The sequence below is a fragment of the Cyprinodon tularosa genome, unplaced genomic scaffold, assembly GCF_016077235.1.
Source record: "Cyprinodon tularosa strain WSP-4 unplaced genomic scaffold, ASM1607723v1 ctg13, whole genome shotgun sequence".
Classification (NCBI taxonomy): domain Eukaryota; kingdom Metazoa; phylum Chordata; class Actinopteri; order Cyprinodontiformes; family Cyprinodontidae; genus Cyprinodon; species Cyprinodon tularosa.
Window position 1 is genome coordinate 2,089,043 of NW_024038114.1, and position 26,002 is coordinate 2,115,044.

A 26,002-nucleotide genomic window follows, 5' to 3' on the forward strand; every position below is an offset into this window, starting at 1 on the left:
AACATAAGATGAGAGAAAACACCCTTCAGGAAAAAGCCTATACTGGTAAGAATGAAAAAAGCATGTAACAGGATTAAACCAGCAGAGGCATTGCATATTTATGGCACCAACATAAAAATCAAGTAAGAAGTGTAGGAAGAAGGAAGCTCAAGTGTTCAAAGCTGCCCCGGGAAACAGTGGTGGGATAGAGATCAATTAGGGACAAAAAACCTCCTTATGGTTTCTAATCTTCTAACAATCCAGAAATCGGGTTTTAATTAAACCTCTACCTAAGAAGCAGGACGACAACTATAAAAGCCCCTCCTCTGAGAACAAACTGCATTTTAATAGAGTAAAGTCCTGCTCTCAAGCTCTTTACCTGAACAAAGGGGCCGGCATGTTTAAGGACAGGGGAAGATTAGAAGAAATAACAACCTAATCTGAGACCAGGTAGCAGAGAACTACCGTGTTCCACAAATCTAATTAGATGGATGGGGAGGAGCATCCTACTGTGTAAGGTAGTCTAATGCACGTCTAACAAATGAAAATGAAATTCCTATTAAGTTTAAGACGTGCAGTCTAACTTCTACTAAAATTGTCTGCATGTATCTGACAAACTAGGTAGCTTCCACCACACCAATAAGATTTTCACTCTTTGACAAGCCTAAATTGCTGTGACATCTTTGTGTTACACATAAGAGACATATGGGTAATAACTTTAAAAGCAGATTTCTATAAACTCTAAATCAACCATTTAATTTAAAGTTAAGCGATATGAATCACAGGTGGAATAAAAAGACTTATTTTGGTTTCTAAAGGTCAGAAAGCTTAAATTTAAAATAAAACTTACATGACACTTAGATAATGATCTGACTTCTTTATATCTTTCTTATTCAGAATACTCTCCAATGTTTGCTGAATTTAGTTGTTTTTTCATTTAATAAAAAATCAGATAAAATAAGAAATAGACCCCTAAACAATTTATCAAATGTACGTATCAATTTGATGGTTAAAAACAGATCTGATTTTTAACTAAATAAAGACTCAAACCAAGGCAGACACTGATGTGGAAGTTTTTTAAATTAATAGCAAAAATTGAATTGGTAAATACTAAAACCTTTCTTAAAATAGATTTTGAATATTAAAATTGCGATTATCTTTATGGTGATTTCAATTTTATTTACATTCCTCTTTGCATTTTATTTCACCTTTTATTTTGAGACTGAAAGCTTGCTTATCCAGAGTCCATTGCTGCAGGACTGTAACATTTGTGTTAAAAAGTTCTTATTTCTACTCGCATGCATGAATCTGAATGCTAGTTGCATCTCTCTCCCTTTCTGTGTGGCAACACACCAACTTTGAGTCTAGTGGCTAAAGGACTGTAGCAGAAAGTTTAGTGTCTTTTTCTTGTTAAATGTAATGTGACGAAAATCGAGTGCCTCTGAAATTGCTTTTATTAACTTGCAATTATATTGCAAATGCAATCAATTGCCCAGCCCTACTTAAAACCAAAAATGTTTAAATCTTATCTCAGTTCATAAATGTAGTAAGTGGCAAACCAACTGGGACATAAACCGAAATAATAGTGTACATCCAGGAACCTATGAGGGATTTATTAGTCTAGATCGAACTTCATAAATATTCAGATTCGTTGTTATGGCTACTTTTAGCACAGGTCCTAATTCAGTGAAAACAGATCAAATCAAAGTCCAATAAGGTACCTGCACAGAAAACGCTTTAGAGTAAAGATGAAAGTTCTTGAAGCCATCAAAGCTGTAAGAGGTGTAATACTAATGCCACGCCAGTGGGTGGGGGGCGGTCATACAGATTAAGAAGATAGAAGAAAGAAGGGAGTAGTATGATATAAACAATATTTTAGCTCCGAACATCCGCCCTAACCTTTAATTCCTAATCCCCCTATCACTATATAGAGCTGGGACTATATAGCAGACTTTATAACGAACTCAGTTAACTGAGCGTTCCGACAGATCATCACTACTTTCCCCTAACTGTTGGTCAGGCGACTCCGCCTTCCTGCACATTGCCTGAGCCATCTTTTTTATTAGTCTCCGACAGCAGGCAGCTGTGACAGCCAGTCCCCAGAATTCTTTGCGAGGAGAGCTCTCCTTGCAAAGCCTTATGGGATATATCTGAATTTGACCATGGATGATCGCTACTTTTGGTTGGAAATTTCGAATCCACTACTTTTTTATCCCCTAGACCAGGCATCCCCAACCTCGGTCCTCGAGGGCCGCTGTCCTGCAGGTTTTAGAGGTTTCCTGCTCCAGCAAAGCTGATTTACATTGATAGTTGATTAACAGGCTTTTGCTGAACTGCAATCATCAGAATCAGCTGTGCTAAAGCAGAGAAACCTCTAAAACCTGCAGGACAGCGGCCCCTGCGGACCGACTTTGGGGATGCCTGCCCTAGGCGTCCGGACACTCATTTAAAATAGCATAACAAGTATAGTGCCCTAGGGCAAAATAAAGGCTTAAATCAGAGGCTTTTTCTAAATTATCCAAAGACGGTTTGGCCACATATCCAGAAGTGAAATTAGAATTGACAAATTAACAATAAATACTGAGGGAAAAACTGTCTGCCTCTGTTTTAAGCCTGCTTTGTGATGCCATGACTTGGATGACTGAGAAATTAAACTGAAATGGAAACAATGAAAAAAAGGTGTTTGTTGATCAGGGACAGAGGAGCATCAAGTGGTAGGAAGAGATGGAGGATGGCAGTTCAACAAGTCATCCCCATGCCAGGTGTTTGTTCTGCCGGTGAGTCCAGTTGTGCAGATTGGACTCACCTGGTGCTACTCCTGTAGGTACTTGTCTGTTTAATTTTTTTGATTTGTCTTATGCTTATTATATAGTTGGTACTATTAAAAGTCCTTTGTTGAGGTACCAATGGAAATACCTAATAGATAGTTTTCTGGCTATACAGAATTCTGGCTGAAATTATATTTGGAAATGTGTTTTTGAAATTTTTTTGAAAATGTTTGTTTCTTTAAATTAATACCGATAGGAATTTCTTACATATGCAGTTAGTTAAACATGGCAAAGAGTTTAGGTCCAAAGCACGATTGACATGTGGTGGTATAAAAAGAATCAATACTGCACTTTTTTTTTTTTTTTTTGACAATTTGTGGATTTTTATTTCGTTTTCATAAAATGTTCCTCTTTATGCTTTGCTAATAGCCTGATTTTGCTTGAAGTTGTAGAGCAACAATCCTTTAGGACAGATTGCTTTTTCATCATTAATTGCCTTCATCACGACCTTAACAGCAGGCACTGGACACCATGTAGCGCAGAGTACCTGTGATGAAGGTGAGCTTCAGGATTATTAGCAGGTAATCAGACTTGAAGTGAAAAAATATATTTATTTTTCCAGTGCTATGTTATTTCTCCAAGTCAAAAACTACCAATGAACAATGGAATGACTACACAGGTGTTTTATTATTAAAAATAAAAAAAAAACAACAAAAAAAAAGTATGAGGAGGGTAAATAGATAGGCGGATATTTGAGCAGGTAATCGAGCATAATAAGACTAATGGTACCAATTATACCTGCAGCGGGGTGGGTGGATAGGCATCCCTTAAAGCTTTTGGATTCCCCCCCAATTAGGTTTTAAAATGAAAAAGATAAACATAACTAAAATAGAATCATTAGGATGTAAATAACCATTAACATTTCCACAGAGTAAAAAAGACAAAAAATGACATACTTTAATCTAAAAATTTTCACTGAACTGGAAGATTATCGTATAATAACATTCCACAAAGGAGTAAAAAAGGGTTTTTACTTTTTCAACTCTATAAAGAACCTTAATGTTCTTTCCTCATGCTTACATGATCAACTTCCTGTAACAAGTTTAATAAATGACTGTCCTTTAGGACAATGCCCAGTGCGCCAACCCCACCTTTCTAAATGCTCTGTGTCACATTTTTGGTAATTATAATTTTAACACCAAAGTCATTAGCAGCTTCCCATCCATCATGTCTGTCCCCAGAGTGAGAGATGTTACAATAATAATGGATGATCAGGTGTGTCGGTGTACTGTTGCGGAGTATGCCGCCATAAATCCTGGATACACAAACCATGATCCCATGCTGCTAGAGCATACATCATTTCCTTTTATGTACCTGCTCACTGCACCCCATTTCACTCAAAATGTCCTTGATATCCCTCTCCCTTTTCAGTCAACACTTTTACCTTTCTATAGAGCTGTATACTAAAAGATCACTCAAAAAATGGACTTTAATTCCCATTTATCCAACTTTAAGCATCACTTTACACACATATATTATATATATATATATATATATATATATATATATATATATAAAAATATGGAAAAACTGGTAGCTGATCTACTTTTGGAGCCGTAACTCTCATTATTTTTCATGAAACATGGTTAAAGGAGGACTTTTGTAACATCATAAAGCCTGCATGGAGGTAAATGGACTGTAATAGGGCTTTCATACTGAAACTACTAATGGACTCATTAATATAATCAGAACCACTTCAGATACAACATTTAAAATGGGGAATTGTTTTCCTAATGCTCTACTCGTTTAGCAGGCCGTGGACTTTCAATCTAAGCCTATTAATAACTTATCTCAATTAAATAACCACAGAAGAATACCACATTAGCACATTATCTTGTCTCTCCTGATTATGCATTTACTGATGGGCCTGCTGCTACAACATCTCAAAGCTGCATAATGGCTGCCTTGACAAACAGCAGCCAAAACAACTGCTTGAGTGCCATTTTTTCCCCCCATTCTTCTCCATTACACACAGCAACTCTGGAGCCAGAGCTCGGGGCATGTTTATGGGAGTAATGGATTGTCTCAGAGTAAAAGTGAGTGTCCTCTGGCTATTGATCCAAGAATTGTCAGATCATGAGTGAATGCTGGGAAGCTAAAGGCGTGTGCTCAGGATTCTGGTCTGTCCACGCTCTCTGGGCTCCCGGATGTCCGGAAGGTGGTCAGGGAGGCTGGAGACAGCAGCAGACTCAGTGGAACCAGCGCCGCAGCCAAAGCGACCGATACGATGTCTTCCTAATGGCTGCTCTTTTGGCTGTAAACCAATGAGTGTGGCCTGGTGCTGAGAAACCTTACACACCCCTTTTAGCTTAAAACAGTGGTTTAAATAAACAAACTGCATACCAATAAGGAGGTATTAACCGGTGCTGCTGTTTTTTTGTTTATCTTTAAAAGGTGCTTGGATTGTGGTTCTACACATGTAATGTGCAAACTTCAACAAGCTTTCAGGAATGTTGGCATCCAAAAGCCAACGACAACTTTCCACTTTCCAACTGGGCCTCACAACTTCGCCAATTTTTTTATGTCTCCTGAAAAATTTATTAACTATTATTTCAAATGAAGCACCCTCTTTTCTGATAAGATGAACTCAAGCATGAGTGAAACAATTGACTATCTTTAAATTGACTTAAAGAGCCTGAAAATGCCAAATTTAATTTATTTTATTTGTGATTCTGATAATAACTTGTTTTTTTTATAAAAGTGGACATGGCTATTGAATAAAACATAATCTACAAGGATTCTTTCATGCAGATTTGGTTATTAAAATAACATTATTGGTTATAGTTTGAATCGTCACCTTTCAAAGTGGATTTAAAATGTCCTCCTGGCAGGTTAATGCTAAGTGAATAACAAACTTGCTGTAAAAAACATCCAGAACTGCAAAGGTGAAGGAGCAAAATGACCAGCATTTCATCAATATTCCACCCAAACGTATCCTCAGTTCTGCAAAATCATGTCTACAAATGGCACATAGACAGCTGAGCGCTCTGTGAGTTTTCCCCTACAGCAGTGACATTACAGAGCTCAAACTGCAGTAAAGCCTGAAGCCCTTCTGGACATTTGGCAGCCAAGGACTCCCAGGAGACTCTGGCAAAAGAGCAGAACATCTCATGTGATGTCAGTGGACCTGTCAAAGCAATCTGTTTTCCTGCGCCAGAGGTTAGAGGCCAGGATGCTGAGACATGCACTCAGGCACACACATAAACACACACAGGACAACCTGATGCTGTGCCTTTGGGCGACTCCACCTGTGCTCTCCGTTTATTCCTCACACTCTCTTTATCGTTCTTAATTATCTGTAATATTTTTTGTACTTTTCTTTACATCTGCTTCTGACTTACATTTTAATTAAATTTATTTTCTGAAACCTTTGGATTAGAAGTAAAGATTATTACAATAACATTCATAATTTCTTCACACCAATGGCTGGTTTACATTTATTAGCAGTCTGCATGGTTAGTGTTATGATATCTAAACTGATATGTGATGTACTGGTGAATTTTTTGTTCTTTTCATCATAAAAGAATCCCACCAATAGATTGCCTTGGATTCAGCTTTTCTATTGGATCCTAATGGAGTAAATCTCCTGCCGCTGCATTTCTATTGGCTGATTTGTAGATCTAGGTTATAGTAGCTGTCACACTTTGAGATGGTCAGTAAATTTTAGACACGGTCTAATGATTATTCCACGACATCTCTGGTTGTAAAAAAAAAAAAAAAAAAAACTAGGATCTGTCTCACTTTGCAAGGTAAGCCAACCAATTTAGAGCTACGACCAGAAAAAAACTGAGGTTTTCGGACGGAAATATGTTATTCTGTAACATCAACTCTTTTTATTAATGTTATATGCTGGCTGTACTTCATATTACTCTCATGAAACAATATTACTCTTATCTTGGAAATGCTGCAGAAACACCTGATCAGTCATGTGAGGTAAATATCCTTGTGTAGGAAAATGCATCTTCAGCTCAAATTAGCTCATTAGCTGTTTTTTCAAAAAAAGCTAAAAAGCACCTTAATGTAGTTTAAAAAATCTTTTGCGAGAATTTGAGGAAGTCTTTTTCTAACTTTGCGATGCCCATCAACCCTTTTTTAATGCCACCCTTAAATGTAGCAATTTTTTTTTTTTTTTTTTAGCTACATCACAAAGCATTTTCTAATAACCATGTTTTTCTGTCTTTATTTTATTATTATAACAGAAAGGGACAGAAACATCAGAACATTTTTTACTGAAAAACAGACTCGGGCACAGCCATTATTTAAGGTTGGCTAAATATTGCAAGGAATTATGGGAATTATTTCCTCACATCATCTTTTAGCAGATGGTCAGCAGCGTTTCAAGGGATAAAGAGAATTATCTACTAGCAATGAGCTGCAAACAAACGAATAAACCTTTTAAAGGTGCTATGAGGTAGATCAGAGGGAGTTTAGAGATTAACCTCAGATGGAAAAAGATACACATGACCACTGGCGTAACTTTCTGAGGGATTGGTGTGGACATGTCCCCACCAACTTTGGCATGGAGGGGACAGTCCCCACCAAAAATTTCTGCTTTTTTCCCCCCTTTCCGTTGATTTACTTTAGCCAACAGTGACTGGGGTCGGGTGCAGCCAACTGTCTTGCTGCTCTCGAGTCCCTCCTCTTGGTGAAATATCATCGGATCTGTCGCTTAGGGACATATTATATTATTTGGGGTCGATATTCATTGTGTACAGAGTAGCTACAAGGATGAGAAGAGATACCGTATATAGCAAGCCATTTTAACATACAGTTGGTTTCATCTGATCTCTGTGGCAAGCTGTTTTAATATAAATTTGCAGCAGCACTCAGTGAATTTTAACTGGCAGCTACTCCGATATAACCTGACAACAGCCAGATGCATGTCTCGCTCCGCCTAGCTCCACTCCATATGTGAGTGGAGCTATATTAGGCGGAGCGAGACATGCATCTGGCTGTTGTCAGGTTAACTCCGATATATGTTTAAGTAAAAAATAGGAGACTGGTTGCTTAAAAAAAATCAGAGATGCCACCGAAAAATCTGTTCTTTAAATACGCAGCTTTTTCAGCTAAAAATGGCAACAGGGTTAACATTTATATGAGTTAAAAAAGCTGGGCTTCTTTGGACCATACTCAGAGTTACAGATTAAAATTAACACATATCTGTTGTTTTCTTACTGAACAGAGAATCAGACTTCAGAGCTTCTAGATATCCTGAAAATTATTTTCTCTTGCATCATTATATTGGTAGACAGGTTTATAAATCTGTTTTTAAGCAGAGCAGAGACACAATTAGGGACAGTTGCTGATTTAAAGGGGAAACAGATTTACTGGGATATGCAACATGCAATAAAATATATCCCCAAGTTTACAAGAAAAAATACGCAATGCTATAATAAAATTCAACATATCTTTTTGTCTTTTGTAGTTCAACGAGACTCATAAACAGCTGAGCCAGCCACCCAGAGCAAGCCAGACTGACAGGACACATACTTACAATTAAAATATAAGAACCTGCAACAATTAAAGCACAAATAATACAAATCAGGGTATAAATGATTTTTGAGATATAAGGTTCAATATATAGATTTTGGCTGTCGATGAGATATGGGACACATTTCTAAATTAGATTTTGCTGCTTGTGAAGGAAGATAATCACTGATGGAGCTCAAAGCTTGGATGAATGGATGGATGGATGGATGGAATTGAACTTGTGTCTATTCTAGGGATGCATGATAAATTGATGTTGGCATCGGATATTAGCCGTTATTTGTCATTTTTCATACATTAATGTTTTTGAGCCCTTTATAAAATAATGCACTAAAGGCAGGCATCTGTAACTGTAAATACCACAAATGTATTCAATAAATATATGTTTGAGCTCATTTTTGGAAAATACAAACCCTTCTGAAAGCGTTTAGGTTGAGTAGCTGTAGGTCCATCAGCCACCACCCTTAGAGCGTCCCAACCAACTTTAATTACAAAGTTACACCCTTTGCACATGACTATTACTGGACAATGAACCTATCACATTCAAAGCCTTTATCAACAAAAAAAAAATTCTAGACTCCTGATGTACAGCTAAAAAAACTGAAACGATTTGAAGGATCAATTGCACTTTTTCAGTTTTTACCTCAGGTTTTGTTTTTTTATTCAGGTAGATGAAGTTAAACTCCAACCATGTTGTAATGTCCTGAAAACAGCCAAACAGGTTCCCTCCAAACTGGCTTCCATTTCCTCTAATATATCAGCTTTTCAGGGGATGTCAGGTCATTGTATTAAGTAATATTTTACACATAACTAACATTTTCTCTGTGCATAGAAACCTGTGATTGCCCCCAATGTGGAATGGCCCAAGGCATCCACATTGGGCTCATATTCTAAGAGAAAATGAGATTTTGTTGGAGTTTAAGAGGGATATTGGATACACGGTTGTCAGGCACAGGTATTTCACTTTGTCTTAACCTTTATCCACATTTCTTAAACGCTGAGCCACCGGTGGAGTCTCTGTGGGAGAAATCTCACTGACAGGAAATTACATCTAAAAAAAGAATTAATTTGACCTTCACCACCCGTAAGAAAAAGAGCCAAAGAGAAGGAATGAGGGAGGAATGGAGGGGATGTTTAAGGAGAGTTTGCCCTCGCAGAGCTCAGCAGCCTGAGGAGAGGACTTAGATAATGAGAGCTCTTGGTTCTCCAACACACTCAAGCAAAACATCTGAATCACAGGGAGAAAAAGCTCAAAGGAAGGACAGCAGTCACCCCAAGCTCCATGAGTCTTTAGAGTTAAGGAGCTTCATTTCAATAAACACTCTGGAGAAAAAAAAAGAAATGTTCACCCTAGATGGCCAATAGAACTAACTTCATTTATCATCCATCGCTGCAGAACGCAGAAAATGAATCAAGAAGAGCCAACATGATAAAGGAAAAAAAAATCTTAACTTATTTTAAGCCAGAACCTATGAGACTAATAAGATTAAATACTATTTCAAATAAGGCGTGCTCCTTGCTGATAGGCTGAACTCAAACATCAGGGAAACAATTAACCATCTTTAAATACTTTTTGCTCCTCAAAACAGACAGATTTTTTTTCTTCTTCCGGGATGGAATTTTGCAAAGCAGACTACTATGTGCCTAAGAGAAGTGACCACTTCCTTCTTCTCTTTAGTTCACTCCACAGATTCTTCATCTATAGGAAGGAAGATGTTGGTTATGTTAAAAGATTAGGCTACTTTAAAATACTAAACCTAGCTTAGCTTAGTTGTATTACTTTCAGCAGCATGCATCTAATTTTAGCTGTAAAAACAGAAAAATTAACCTGCGGGTTTAATTGGTGATTATAGACCTTTACCAAGCTAACCCTTAACCATAACTGTAAATCCAGAAGTTTGCTAAAGTCACTTTTTAAACAAGTAACCACCATGTCCTGTCATGATATTGGTGCTGATGACTGGCTCGATTGCTCATTTCATTCTCCTGCCTAACTCTGCCCAGTTTCTCATTACCACTCATCATATCCACTTGTTCCAGCTTCTATTTAAACTGCTTGCTCCCAGTCATCAATGCCAGATTAGTCTCGAGCCCTTGGTGAGTGTTTTCTAGCAAGATATTAATGTTTCTGATTGCCTGATCCTGACCTGTTCTGCCTCTCGACATCTGAGCCTGCCTGTTCCCATTCTGATCTGTTTGCCTGACCTGACCTGACCTGACCTTCGGACACATACCGGATTCTTTGTGAGGACTGAACCTGGATTTGCCTCTTGAGTTGGACCTTGATTACCCTGCCTTTCTTCGTCTGCTTGGATCTGACTTCCTGCCAGTTCTGCAGCCTTCAAGGTTTCAGCATCTGATTTTTTTTTTCTTGTCAGCCGACTGGCTGGAATCCACATTGTTCTCTGGGCACGGACTGAACCGTAAAACTAGAGGTTCCTGCCTTAGGCGCCCTAGCAGCTGCTACTGCAGATCCGCAGATTCAATTTTAAATAAACACTTTTTGAATAATCCCACTGTCTGTCTTGCCTTGAATACTGGGTCCTCTGTTCTGAGCCATGACATGCACACCCCACAGTAAACAAACAAAAAGTTTTTTTTTTTTTGAAACAATGAACATTGAATAGTAAAATCAGACACAAAGTTTAAGTCTGATGATAGAGACATATGAAAGCACAGCAATAAGTAGCCTGTATATTATATTGTACATAACCACAAATGAGAACAGTTATCGATACGTTATAATTTCACTGTAAAATCTGTATCTGGTGCCAGACTGAATACGTTTGTGTCAAACATTGAACCTTAGCTTGAAGGACCTTTAGAAAACAGACCTTGAATAGAAAAGCAAAATTTTAATAATCAAATGTTTTGCTTGCTACAACAAATGCTATGTATGACATCAGGCATGCCAGTAATAGTGACGGAGATAATATCTAAGGACTCATTTGGAAGAGATTTTCACAGATATTTCTTGACAAACAAGGCAGATTATAATTAACTGGAGTAAACCTGGTCTATGGCCTTTAAATACAGCTTATTCCGGAGTTTCTTCTGTTTCCAGAACTTTCCAAGGTGACGTGTTTGACAGTGTACCAGAAGCTATCTTTAGAAATTCATTAAGTTTTGATTTGGACTACTCATGAAACAGCAAATAATTTATTTTCTTCCATTTATCACAAGCTGGTTCATGGAGGCGATAGGACAAATGTTTTCCTCAGCAACTTCCTTTTTCTGAGTCACAAGGACTAAAGAGCCTATGTCAGAATGAGGCAGATGGTTGGGACTTCTTCTAGATTAATTACTCCATCAGTGAGACTTTTAATGCTGACATTTCATTGTTTTCTAAATTATGGAGATGCTTCTGCATCCTCATATTAGGAGTGAGTTCCCTCTGTAGAAATCTTTACATTCAAGCTATTGATTTGCCTTCTTGTTATCTAACAGGCACCAGACTGTAAAATTAAGTGCTACTCTAGCAGCTGGGGGACCTTTGCAAAAAATCCTCCCTTCACTTGTACACAGCATAGTGACCAATCTTTACACAAGCAAAGTTTGGATGATCAAGTGTTTAAAAAAAAAAAGATAAATGTAGTTTAGCAAAGTGTCCAATCAGAGTGTTTCCTTTCATGACGTTGGAAGAAATAATTTACAAGGATGCTCGCAGCAAAGGAATCAAGGTCTGCTGAAGAAAAACAAGACGACTTCCTTCATTTACTGCCCCGAGGCCATGGATATATACAGACACAAGCAGTGGGGCCTGAATAACAAATTCAGACTATTATATTTAAAGACAGCAGCTGAGGAAGTAAGAGATTTTATTGTTAAATAGAAGATTAATAATAATAATAAAAAAAAGATGCAACTCCATAACTAGGAAGTTATTATCCTCACTCTTAATTATACATGATAAACCAAATTTCAAAATAGCTAAGAAGTGTGGTAGAAGAAAACAGCCAAACTTCTAGGATTAATTTCCCAACAGTTGACTCCGTCTCCTGACTTAAATGAGACTGTTACAGTAAATGAAGCGTACGCAGTGAGCCTGTGTCTACATTCACAGATTAGCTCCACATTCTCAAAAAAGCACTTTCATCGAGCTCCATCAGCTGTATAATTCAAGTAATTTAAGTTGCTATTAAAAGTGATGATTTATGATATTTACTGGCATCAGGCTGTTACTAAAAAAAAAAACTGAAATGTTTACAGGCGTGAAATTGAAAACGAAAAGACAAGGTTTTTATTATGTTATGTGTTGTTTAAAAATGCTTTAGAGGAGGAGAGAAACAACAATTTAACAGGTTTTTGATCTTTGTTGAGTTAATGTTACAGATTTAGTGGCACCTTTCTCCCATGATTACAATGGTTAAATGTCAACATCAAGACAACTTAATGAAAACAATACATAGTAATTTCCCTTCATGCCAGTTTGATGATTTTTTAGATTAGTTTGTATAAAGTCAAGTGAAAAGACGCATTATTTCATCCTAAATTCTATTACATGAAGAAAAAAGCACAAGCTATTAAATTACCTTGAAATAATATTTTATTGCCATGCATGTTGGGTTGGTTAAATAACACTTTAAATGGGTTAAATGTGAAGAAATCAAGATAGAACATTAGTTTTTTCCGTGCATATGAAATAAGTGTGTCGCTCATTATGTTCTCCTGTGCAGGAAGCAGTTAGGAAGCAGCACATCAACAAGCTCTGAAATGACACAATCTAACCAGACTACACTTGTCGCTCTGAGGGTTTGGTTGTTGGAATATCGGTTTCTGTTAGGAGCGCCTCCACCCGCCTCTAATGATTATAAGCAATAAGTGATCCTGATCCTCAGCCGTCCCTGAGGCAAAGACAACAGTGAGGGAAATTTAATTATTTCCCTCCCTTGGCCCAGCAAGCCTTAAAGGTTAATCACTGTCCATTGAGCTAATTCTGGCTGCGTACACTGGAGTAATTACAACACCTCACTCTCTTGTCGACTCGATCCTTTTACCCTTTTGTCAACCTTTCTGACTCCCACATTTCAGACAGGCAGATTTTAGTCCTTCTCTCTCTGGTGTAACGATAAAATTCCTTTTCATTTAAATTAGATGCCATAAATAACAGAAAACCCTTCTAACGTTTAACCTACATATAGAAGAAAAATATTTTTATTAGAATAAGAAATTTCTTAAGAGATTTAATTAATAATACTAACCTTCAGTTAGGTATAAGATTTTTATTTTATTTTTTTACAAAAAATTGCAAGTGAAAAATGTCGCCTGTAAAAATTCTACTTCTCAAAATCTCAGGTTTAAATAATAATAAAAAAAATGCTGTAGAAAGTTTCCGGCAATAATTTGCCTGCGAATGTCTTCAACTAAGAACATCCCTGCAGAGGATGAGGAAAGCCAACCTGGTGCCACTCATCCTCATTACTTTCTACAGAAGCACCATAGAGAGCATTCTGACCAGCTGTCTCACTATACGGTGCGAAGGCTGCAGAGCCTCAGACTGGAAGAATGTGAGTAGGGTGGTGAGAATGGCAAAGAGGATCACTGGGGCTTCACTCCCCTCCGAAACAGACATTTCATCCCAGCGCTGCGTGTACCGAGCCCGTAACATCATAAATGACCCCTCACACCCTCACCATGGGCTGTAATCCCTGCTGCCCTCTGGGAAGACGCTTCGCAGAATTGGATGCAGGGCCAGCGGGTTCTGTAACAGCCTTTTCCCCACTGCCATCAGACTGTTGAAAACACTCTAAATCATGTCATAGACTCTGCTAAAAAACAAAACAAAAAAACCTTGGAATATTTGAACTTCCATATCAATGCGCTTTGCACCATGTTTTTTTCTCCCACACTTTAATTTTGACCACTGCTGCACTTTATGGAATGGAAATGTTTATTTCACTGCTCATTCACTGTCTGAAACCTGCTCAAAATGATTGTTTTCGTGTACACTGTGTATACAAAATGAAAATAAATGTTTTAGTCTAATTTAAAGTGACCAGATCTAGAATGAGTCCAGCTGCTTTTAGCCAACCAAATACGGTCATGTGATCACATGACAGACCAATATGTTGGGCAGATGTTTGTTTTTTAACTCTTACACTGCAAAACTATCTAAAACGAAGTAAACAAGTACTCAAAATAAGTGCTTTTCCTTAATCTGAGCAGATAAATAAGATGATTTTATATTATGCAATAGAAAAAAGACAATGCTGTTGTTTTTTCTTATTTTAAATGTAAATTGTCTTATTCTATTGGCAATGTGTAACTTCCCTGCTTAAATCAAGAAAAAAATGCACTTATCTTAAGAAAATGTTACTGTATTACTTAGATTTCCTTTTTGCTGTGTAGCTTGTAGATCAGATCAGCCAAACATTTCATCAAATGGTCCCGTGCTTAAGACGGTACGGCTCGGGTGCCATGGAAACTCTGTGCTGAATCATGTTTCCACCAGTTTTGGGAACCCAGCCTTGTGGATGTTATAAACTGGAGGGTTGAGTAACACTCTATGTCACGAGGTTAAAACATTTTTGTAGACAAATTAGTGCATTTTAATTTTCAAAAGTAAATTTTTTGTTGCCGAATTTAAAGCATAAAGGCCAAGGATAAAAATGTAGTATTATAATTCCAGTTAGAAATAATATAATTTTAGAGAAGCAAAGAGAAGATGTGTTAAGATATATTTTTTAATTCCCTCTCCAGCAATCAGAGTTACTGATGGTGTATTATTATATTGAGATGACAAGACACCACAACATCAAAACTGTTATTTTAAAGATAAAAGCATATCTTTACCCCAGCATTAAGACTTTTTATAAAAAAAGACAATATATACTGACTGCCAATCATAAAATAAACACTATGTAGTTTTAAGAGACATGATAAAATCAGACTTGTTTTTATATAACAGCTGAAATTATAGTAACTTATGCATCTTGTGTCAAGTTAAAACTTCATCAAATTTTTAAACCAGCCATTCTGGCTTTAGTAATTAAAGATGTTCCGAGAATAACATCTAAAAAATTATTCATGTGATTCTGTAAGGAGCTGTTCTTGTCACATTTAACAGTCAGAGCTTTCACACTATAGGCATATTCACCCTGCAGCACAGACACATTCATATGCTGATCAGTAAAGCAGCTTGTGGCTAAATGCCCTGCCTATGGGCACATCAGTACAAAAAAAGGCTGGAATCAATCCCACGCTTCACCGATATAAAGACATTGGCTCTTTTCACTAAGTCACAGTCAAATAATTCAAAAAGAAATACTTAAAAAACTTGAAAGGGGTTGATGTTTACATTAATCCTTTACCAAACAGCTACACCTATCACTTCATTTAATTACCATTTGTGTCAGACTTCATGAAACTGATAGTGTTGTTATACATCCACCAAATATAAAATATTAGAAAAACATTATGAAAAAATAAATACGTTTCTTTGACAATAAATACTGAGAGAAATTGTAGATTTCTGTGTATCTTTATTTAAGTGTGACTTCTAATCTTGTGGAAAGCCAATTAAACGAGTCACCCACATTTAGCAGATTTTGCTGAACATTTGTTAATAGCTAACGTATGAAAAAGGGAGTAAATGTGGATTGTCTAAAGTGGTAATAAAAAAGTGGTGCCATTTGTCATCAGATAAGCCAGGGTGCCACGGTGGTTTGGTTTACATAAAAGAAAAAAAGTGGCTAGATTTCACACTGTTCTACAATAAACCCAACAAACAAAGCGTCAATTAAATTTTGAACAAACTGCAGTCTGGATTGATGAAGATTCACTACGCTCTGTATGTCAGATGCTTGAAACTAAAAGTTGTCAGAGTTCTGGTTCTGTTATGTTTTTCTTTTGAGTATTCAGTTTTACTTTGCTCCTTGCTCTTAGTGGTTTAATTCTTAGTTTGTTGTGTTTTCTGGTTATTTTCAGTCTTCAGGTTTTTATTTGTTGCCCTCTGCTGCCCTCTTGTGTTTTACTTTTTCCCTGATTCTGCCCTGTTCACATCTGCTCCCAATCTGCTCATTAGTCCTCTCTTTGTTTCAGTCTCCCTAAAAATACTCTCTCTGTTCAGTTCTTCAGTGCTGGTTCCTCCTCTAACTTCCTCCAACTCCGTCTCTCTGAGTCTTCCTCCTCGTGATGGTTTCCCCCAGATGTCTCCATAGTTTCTAGTTTGTTTGACTTTGTTTTCATGTTTTTGATTTTTTTGGATTCCTGCCTAGTTTCTAGTTTGTTTGGACATTTTTCATGGTGGATTTTTTTGGATTCTTTGATTCCTGCCTCAGCTGTTTATCTGGTAACATTTTATTAAACCAACAAGAAACTCACCTCTGCCTCACTGACTCTGCATTTAGGTCCTCAAACCACAACCAAATCCTGAAAAAAGTGAAACTTTTTTTTTTAATCACTTTGGACATAGTAGTGAAACTATATCACTTAGTAACTTCATTATTCAAAAATCCAAAATAAAAATAAGACTGTAAAAACTAATGTACTCATCTTGACACAGCCAATTACTAAATTTGAAATGCATGATCAAAACAGATGAGACAAATGTTTTCTTCTTCTTTTTTTTTTAAATACCAAAATATACGGCATAAGGAGGAGGTTCTAAATGTTTTCCGGAATGTCACATTTTTTTTAATTTACTTTTAAACAAAGTTGAATGTCTTTTAGCTCACAAAGATTTTTTGATGTATGGTTCCTTCTTTTTTCTTGAAATTATATTAATTACTCTTTTCAGCAGACCTTGTTTAATGCTATTGATCATGTCTGAAAACGGCTCAGCTTCTAAAAATTAGTATCCTTCTCACAGGGATTTCATTTAGCCAGAAGAATTGTAATTATGGTATAAACTGTCTAGGTTAACATGTTCACTCAGGCAATACAGCAGTTTAATTATGTTACAATCAATGACCGATAAAATAGAAAACAGATCCAAGTTGTTGTGCTTTTAAGTTAAAATCTGTAGACTAATAACCTAAATGACAGTAAAAGGATAATCCATCTACGAAAAAACAAAACAAAAACAGAGCTATGTTTGTTTTCCATCTAAGATCTTTACACTCTCTGCTTTTATTTGTCAATAAGCATTTTATTTCTCACCAATTGTAAAATTCTTGATGATATTTTTTTATGAACTCGTTGACATCGCCACCATTCCCTCGTTAAGACTCTCTCACTTCCTGTGTCTCTCTCTGCCTCCACTGGGTACAGCTAAATCTCTTTTTAGGAACAACTAAAGTGTGCCTTTGAGCCTCTGACTTCAACATGTCATCTTCCAATTTCCCATGCTCTTTGTAAAAAGCAAAAGGAAAGAATCTTCTCTTCGTGTTTTTTTTTCTCTCTCCAAATTTAGACACATTTTTACTTAACATTGAAACATGCAAAATAAGAACCAATTTCACACATTCCTAAAAAACAGCTTAATGTTCGTTTGGTTCTCCACATGCTTGTTCTTAACTGTGACCTATTTGTACAGAAATCTAAATGTTGAAATTATGCTCTTTGATTTTCTCTTTGATTCACCATTTTACATTTTTCACTCCAACAAACTTCCATCTTCTTCGTCCCTCTCCCAGAGGCTGAGATACTGTCTAAAAGGAATCCTGCTGAGACGGCTGAGCTGTTTGTTCTCATATCATCAATACAGAAGGAAGAAGATGAAGAGGAGAGGATGAAACAAAAAAAAAGAACAAAGGGAAGAATGTCTTAGGATGCTGAGGGTAGCCTTTAGCAAGTGTCATCACTCAACTAAATAACCTCTCTTGTCCCTTCTTACAGTTTTTTTTTCTCATCACCTTGCTGAGGGACTAAAACAGACAGCCTAGTTTAATTCACTCCAAAATGTTTTCCAAGAAACTGGAACCCTGGAATTTGTTACTCTGCCCCTGCGGCAGCCCTGATTTCTTAGACTCGGTGCAGATGGGTGTGAAAGAACAGCAGCGATGATGCAGGCGGCGGCTGCTGCTGCTGGTTGGCAAAGGAGAGCTTCTGGATCTGCTGAGTGAGAAACGGGGCAGGCTGAGAATCACAGGGTAGAAAAGAGGAAATAAGGAGAGCATGAAGTGTACTACATGATGTAAACGGAGGATTTTATTGTATGAGGCCAAGAAAAACAACAAAAGTTGGAAATATTGTTTTCTGTCACAAAGTGTTTTCTGTCTTTTTTTTTAAATGAATTAGAGGATGGACTAATCAGTATGTATTTACAGTATGTAGCAAAGCAGCTAATTTTATGCCATAATCTTTCCACCTCACCCACTAACCCTTTACCCCAAAACACTATAAGGAAGGATATAATGTCTTTCTGGGCACTTCTCTTACTTTATGAATTTTAAGGAATTTCATATGTATTTGGCTAACTGGAAAAAAATCACAGATCAAATAGGTATTTAGAAGGCAGTTTAAAATTAAATAAGTCGTTAAATATTGTAAGCTTCTCTAAAATATTATATGAGGAATTAAAAAAATCTCTGATTTAGAGGCAGTTTTGAACAGGGTATAAAGCCAACTTAAGAGCAGGCCTTTCTAGGCAGGAGAATACTTATTAGAGTTCTTTAACGTTATATTTGGAGTCCCACAGAGACTGGATTAGGCCCCTAACTGTCTAATACACAAATTAACATTTTTTGTGTATTATGAAAAAGATGCTTTAATTTGGAGATGATTAAAATTCCACTTTGAACAGAAATCTCCAGCAGTGTTTGGAATTGGTTGAAAAATGTAATTAAAATAAATTAAAATATTTAAATGTATTAAGTGTTGTTTAATAAGAATAGATAGATATCAGAAGCATAACTGTACAAAATTAAAAAAAATCAGCCAATGCCAATTGAACGGTATCTTAAACCCACAAAGATCTCCTTAAAATCTTAAATACATGTAAAATCAAAACAGCAAAAAAAAAAAATAATAAGACTAATGAATCAAAGTAAAACAGATCAAATAAAACAACTAGTTAGGGAAAGAATAAAGTAAAAGAAAGATGAACTTGGGGTGAAACAAAAAATGCTCTAGTATAACAGGAAGTAAAAATTCATAAAATTCAAAATAAATGTTCTCCAGCTAAAATGAAAATGAACAGACGCTACTTGATTCACTGGAAACATTATTAGCATTGTTGCCACTGATTCAACTTTGGCATCTCAGCTTTTAGTTTGGCTATAGATGAATTCAAAATGGCTCATCAAAAGAATTGAATTGAATTAACATAATGGATTACTGCTGCTGTTGTACGTGCCTAAATTGTAAACAGTGGCTGTGCATATTTGGAGGCTGTATTGATCGTGCTTCCTCTGTCTGAAACTACAGGTGGAAAACAAAGTGAAAGGGAGGAGGAGGTATCTGTATTCCTGGCATCGACTGCCCGAAAGTTTGTGGTTTTTAAAAAAATCATGGTGAGGTATTGGATAAAAACTTTCACTCACTAATACATAGAGAGATCTTATGATAGAGTGAGGCAAAAAGTTACACCTGATCTGACCCCTATAAAGTACCAGTAGTGGGAATGCCTAACCCAGATATAGACAGGATAAAGATGAAAGCACAACTAATTTAACTAATCCATTAAATTAAGTACTTTGCCTTCTGTTCCTGTGTCAAATCACTGCTGAATGAGCACCAAGGCTCTTATACAACATGTGTTCCTCACATGTGCAACACCTAATGGACCTCAGGGGGAGAGAGGTGGCTGTGGCTCCTCCCGCAAACCCCCCCATAGCAGAAACAGATTTGTTTATGCGGCAGTAAACGCACCAGCCCTTTCTGATTAAAAGTGACATTAGCATTAATGGATAGGTACAGTTTGCCATCCTTATACTGTTTTAATTTAATAGTGAGAAAAATAATCTTGAAAATTGTTCCCACTTGATAAAAATTAAAAAAGAAAAAGAAAATCACAGCCATTTTTCAATGGCAGTGATTTTTTTCTGGTTTTGATGTGCCGTCTTAAGATTTTCGATGTGGCTCCTCCTGTGAAAAAGCTCTAGTGAAGATAACACCATAGAGGATTAACAAAAATGTGACTCAAGTATCGCAGCATTGATCTAATAATAACCTTATTTAATGTTAAGATGCACTTTGCTGTCCAGCTACAGATGCTTGAAAGTGGAACGATACTGTAGCTTGATCTACTTTCAGGTTAGTTCAGTTAATAACTAGCAGACTTGGTGGTAGCATGTTGTTGAGTGACCAGAAAGTGACTTGTTTCTAAATCACTCGGCAGATTCACAAATACAAAAAAAATAACACCAAAATTTAGTTTTCAATTGCAGCAAAGAAATGCAAAGTTGTCACTTTGCAGAAGATTAATGTGAATTTTACACTTTGATCCCATTATCTATTCTGAGCAAAAGCACAATAAACTATAACTGTCAAAGATGTGGAGGATTAGTCAATCACACCCATGCAACATGCTTTTCCATATGTAATCATGGCTGGATAGGAAACCTCATTCTGTTAATGTTGGTGTATTCTTACAGCTAATTTATCTCTAAAGAAAGCTTTGACCAGATATTTTTGAACCAAAAATTGGAGACTATAAGCTGGAATGTTTTCAAAATGACTACCTGTAAAAATTTCCCGGGCTTTCGATAGAGGAACCCCTGGGTTCCACTGCAAGATGAAATGACGCAGACGCACCGCAGCTGCACTACTGCTTTGCACAGACACCATGTTCCACCAGGAGCATTTTCAAAGGTGAGCTTTACTATACAGCTAGACTCTGATAATGTCCGGATTGCATCACCCCTGCTATAGTAGTGTACGGTGCTTCTGGGATGCTTCAGAAAACTCCACTCTGACTGACGAGAATTGCAGCGATCAACCACGACAGCCCTGAGGAGCCGCACTGTTATGTGAATGCGCCACTTCCACTCCTCGTGGAACCTAGGGTTATTGCAAGATAGGTAAAGCGTACTATAATATAAGATCAAAAACCAGCCATGAAAACATGACTGTGAAGCACAGCTGCATGAAATATTCCCTGCGGAATTATGTGGAAACTTTAGAAAAACCTAATAAAAAATGTATCTTTTTCTTACTCTGAAACTTCAAATCATTATTCTACCCTGTAGCTGGTAAATAAAGTAAAATATCTTAAAAGTTAGAGATGTGTCTCTAAAAAAATCTTCATTTTGTTGTGCAAAACTTGCTTGTTAGGAATGCTTTCCCAACAGACAAAAAATAAGTAAACATAATATTACATAGACATGGATTTTCATGTCTTCATTTTTCTTATTCTATTCTATTCTGCATACATTTGATAAAAGAAAACCGTTCCCGTCAGCACAGTTCTCGTATCTTTCCAAACTCGAATATACTGTAGAACAACCTAATGCCTTGAACTGCAAAACCTTGTGTATTCATTATCTGCATCCATTAAATCTATCTGGACCAACCATCTGAAATGACCTTGGAGCTCATCTCAGCAGATATCAGCATAGTCAGGTACTATCTCTGCTTGTAACATGAGAAACTGTCAATTTTAGAGTCAGCGCTGCTGGGACCTGCAGCTATAAGAGCTTATCACAAGTAAAGTAAATAATTATATATTTTTTTTCTTGAGCTATAAAACTGTACCCACGAACCATTATCTTTAGGACTCTAGTTTGTGAACAAAACAGCAGAAAAAAAAGGTTTCTGCATGGCTCTGTTGTTACATAATTTTCTGATTCATCACTTCCTCCGGGTTTTGAAATATGCAAAAATTGCCATGACAACAGATGGCTTGTGAATAATGAATGACTGGTATATTTATTAGAACGATTGTTATTGATAATTCTGCAAAAGTGTGCTGTAAAATAACTCTAAGCGAGGAGAACAGGCTGTATAGTGCAGGGAAATGTCCTGATGCAATATTTAGGGGCTGAAAACTTTACCTTGCGTGAGTAGCTGAAGAGTCCTGACTTCCTCACGAACACGAAGCTGCAGGACTTGCTGCAGGATGTGCTGCCTCTGGGCTTCATGTATGATCCCCATTCTCTCCAGCTTTCTGTCCGTTAGTCTCATGAGGGCTCGTCCTGAAAGAAGAGGAGCAAAAGCACAAGGCTTAAGATTCAGAAACCAACTAGAGGAAATTTGGCAAACGGCTACAAATGATAAATTAAGGATTTATGTAAAGGAAGAGAAACACAAGGTATTGTGGGTGAATTGTGCACAAATTGGACTTCTTAGGATAGCTTAATAAAAACCGACATCTCATAGAGTCTTTTCCCTGTTATGCGACCATCAGTCTGAATTGTCCAATTAAGCTCAGCACAACCATATGTGAAGCAGATCCTTCTTTGCATAAATATCAGAACAGTACATCCCTTGAGCAAGAATCCCTAAAAGCTCTTTAGTTAATTGCAAATCCTTGTATAAAATACATTATTTAATCATCCAATAGGCTTCTATGAAGAGGATTTAGGCTGCTAATAAAAAAGGCTTGTAGAATATTGTGTGATTATTAGCCCCTGTTATGAGGTTCTTTCTCACATGCAGGATGGTAAGCAGACAGGATAATATAGGGTGATTAATAAGCAAAAACCTTGTTTTGCTCTTTTACCCCAGAGCCCTGTTCTGACAATAAGCTGTGCTCAATCAGTGCTACGGTTGGATAAAGAAAAGTCCTTTAAGTCCTGAGAAAGTTAAAGGGATTATTTAGTTTGTTTTTTTGGAAGACAGAATCCGTAGAGATATGAATGGCAGTTAGTATTCATCTTTAAGATTTTCAGCTAAAAGACCTGCATTTGAAAGAAAAAGAAAATCTTACCAAAGAGTTGAGCCAATGGGGGTTGAGAGTAGATTTCTGCTGTCTTAAAACACCATCAATCTTAGGGGATTTAAAGAAGTACTCAAGACATGCCAGAGTTTTCTGATTCTTAACAGCAAAGACCCAGAACTATTAACATTTATCTCCACTTCACAGTGACGCCCTACTAAACTCCCCTAAAAGACACTGAAGCTTGTTTTGTAAGGTTTAATGCAACAAGCGTGGTAATTTTAGTCGAGAGGATAAAAAAAATACATCGTACTGTGTTCTCAGTAGACTTCTTACTCTCATTAAAAGTCACTAATGGCAAATAAAAAACATGTTTTTGGGATTTGTTGAACGTTACCACTGTAAAACCACAGCTGGGGAAACTTGGATATAACCCACCGATAGTGGGTTTGTGATATTTTTCAGTTTCCATCAGATTTAAAGATGACATTAACACTGGAGAGCTAGGCGGAGTCATAAAGGCTTACAGGAAGCGGTGGGGTATTGGAATGATAGCTGGAAAGAAAGATAAGCAAGATGGAGTCCAGACTGATGGAGAAGACAGAGACATAAAAGTTGACATGATAGAGAAAACGTGCACATGCTGTTATGGGTCTATAAATATTGACTAACCATCAATTGCCACCTGAAACCAAAGATAGATTGGCATGGCAACAGAGAGTCAAATTGCTCTCCTTTGCTCCAGGATCATCTGTTGTCAATAGCTGCATTTACACGAGATAAAAGACAATACAGTTTTCGACCGATCCTGCAGGTTTGGTATTAATTGGGATTAACTATAAACCCCTAAAAAATACTGTCCATTATCTTGTGAGGCGAGAACTATTTGTTTCTCCCAAAAATCCTGATCGGCACATCTCTACTAGTGACAGTCACATTCATCATTACTTCCATAAACAATTTGTTGTGTGACATCTCTATTCTTCTTATACCCATGCAGGTCAGGTTTATTTAGTAAAAAGAACCACAAAAAAAAAACAAAAAAAAAACAGATTTCATGAACATTTTTTAAAAGAATCACAATTAGGCATCCAGAACAGCAGCATTAACAAAATGAAAAACAACATTATGTAGCCAAAAAATAAAAAATAAAAGTTTTTTTTTTTTGTTTTTTTTTTATTGCAGTCTTGGTAAATTCACAAATGTTTTCCTACAAAGAAACCATTAATAAATTCTGGTAAATAAGGGAAAAAGTCGAGTAAATGTTTAAAGCAACAAGATCTACATTAGGGACCTGAGAGCATAAGCACTGGCATCCTAAGAGTAGGGAAAGTGTCATCTGGCAGTTTCCAACAATCAGGGCAGTGAGTGAGAATCAGCAGCACCTGATGGTAAGGGATGCATATGAGGTTGATGAGCCAAAAGGCACCGTGTTATTAAACAAAATGTCAGGTTATTGATTGACAGAGCGGTCTGAAGTGACGCAGTTTGTGGGAGTGCTTTTTGATATTGCCAGACTCCAAAATCAGAGCAAATCTGACATATGTACATGTTTAATATATCTACTGAATAACACCAATTAGCATGAATCTTTAACCTGAAAAATCTAAATAATATCTTCAAAGTACACCATGGTGAGGGGCTGCAATTATTGCACTGTCAGAATATCAGTGATTACAATAAAAAACATTCAGCTTAACATTCAGCCAAAGTGCCATGCCTCCTTGTCAGCAAGACAACATCAGTGGAGTGGAACAGCTTCTGTAAGGAGTCCAAGCCTTTTAACTCTCTGCTTCTCCAGTTCTGAGTCATTGGCATCGACGATCCCACCACATCTCAGCTGGGAATTTTTCATACCACTATTAATGCACTGTGCAGTGTAGCATGGCCAGGAGGAGAAGAGGAAAGGAAGGAGGAGGAGGAGGGGAGTGGTGGAGAAGTGGAAAGTGATCGGGAGGAAATAAATGAAGTAAGAGAAAGAGCTGCTTTAGAAGGAGCTGAATGTTGATGTGATAGAAAAAAAAGACAAATCAAATATAAAAAGCTCCTGAAATGTAGAATGGAAAAAGCAGGAGGTAAAAACTAAATATTAATACAGCTGATGCTTTGCTGGTTATTCAAGAGAGAAAGACTAACTTGGTCCATTTAGTTCAAAACATAAAAATATCTCTAACCTTTCCTCATCTAAAATATTTACTCTTGACTGAAATGAGGGTGCATTTTCTGACTGGATTTATAAAGTATAGAATATTTTCCTGGATATCAAACTCAGCTTGATATTTTAGTATCTTGACACCCTATAATTTTCCAGTTTTACATATTTTTCATGTGTAATATTTTTAGAAAAAAGAAATGTAACATAAACTGTATTATACTAAAATACCATGAAACGCTACTTTGCAGGCTCAATGCCTGGCTTCTAAAAAGACAACTTAAAAACCACAAAAAACTTGATAAAAATAATAGCATGAAACGATACATATAAATATAAAAGCGCCTAGCTGAGTTGGACCCAGTAAAACAGGAAACAAACTCCCCTATATTAGGGTGCGGGCGAAAAAAAAATATCAGTTTGGCAATATATTGCGATTTTCTGGCACCCAATATAATATCAATCTTTGAGATCTTAATATTGATTTAAAAAAAAATGTTTTCCAAATTTTTTGCAGCCAGTACCTCAGGGTATTTTATATTTAAGGTTCTCACTTGCAGTGGTCAAAATGCCATCATTATGTTGTTATAACTAATTTGAGATGTCACAGTAGTTTCACTGAAAAAGAAACTTGTTGAACTTGTTTTGTAGCAAATCCTTTTTGACTCAACTTTTCCTCTGAATGATCAATGATCAAGCACTTGCCTTTTATCCCTGCATTTAAATTTGTTATTAGCTGGGTAGAATCTCATTATATATCATGACATTGCAATATAGTGATGTGTATCGGAACACCGTGGCCAATACTCACCTCTACCCTATATATAATACAGACCAAAGGTTTGGACACATCTTCTA

At 36.8% G+C, this 26,002-nt stretch overlaps 1 protein-coding gene across 2 annotated transcripts in view; it reads right to left on the reverse strand.

Annotated features, from left to right (window-relative positions):
• samd12 (sterile alpha motif domain containing 12) overlaps positions 1-26,002 on the reverse strand; it is a 142,926-nt gene that overhangs the window by 60,112 nt on the left and 56,812 nt on the right. For both annotated transcript variants that reach the window (XM_038277086.1, XM_038277085.1), the window contains exon 4: positions 22,169-22,309. In XM_038277086.1, the coding sequence (XP_038133014.1) occupies positions 22,169-22,309 (141 nt within the window). The remainder of the gene's footprint in view (positions 1-22,168; positions 22,310-26,002) is intronic.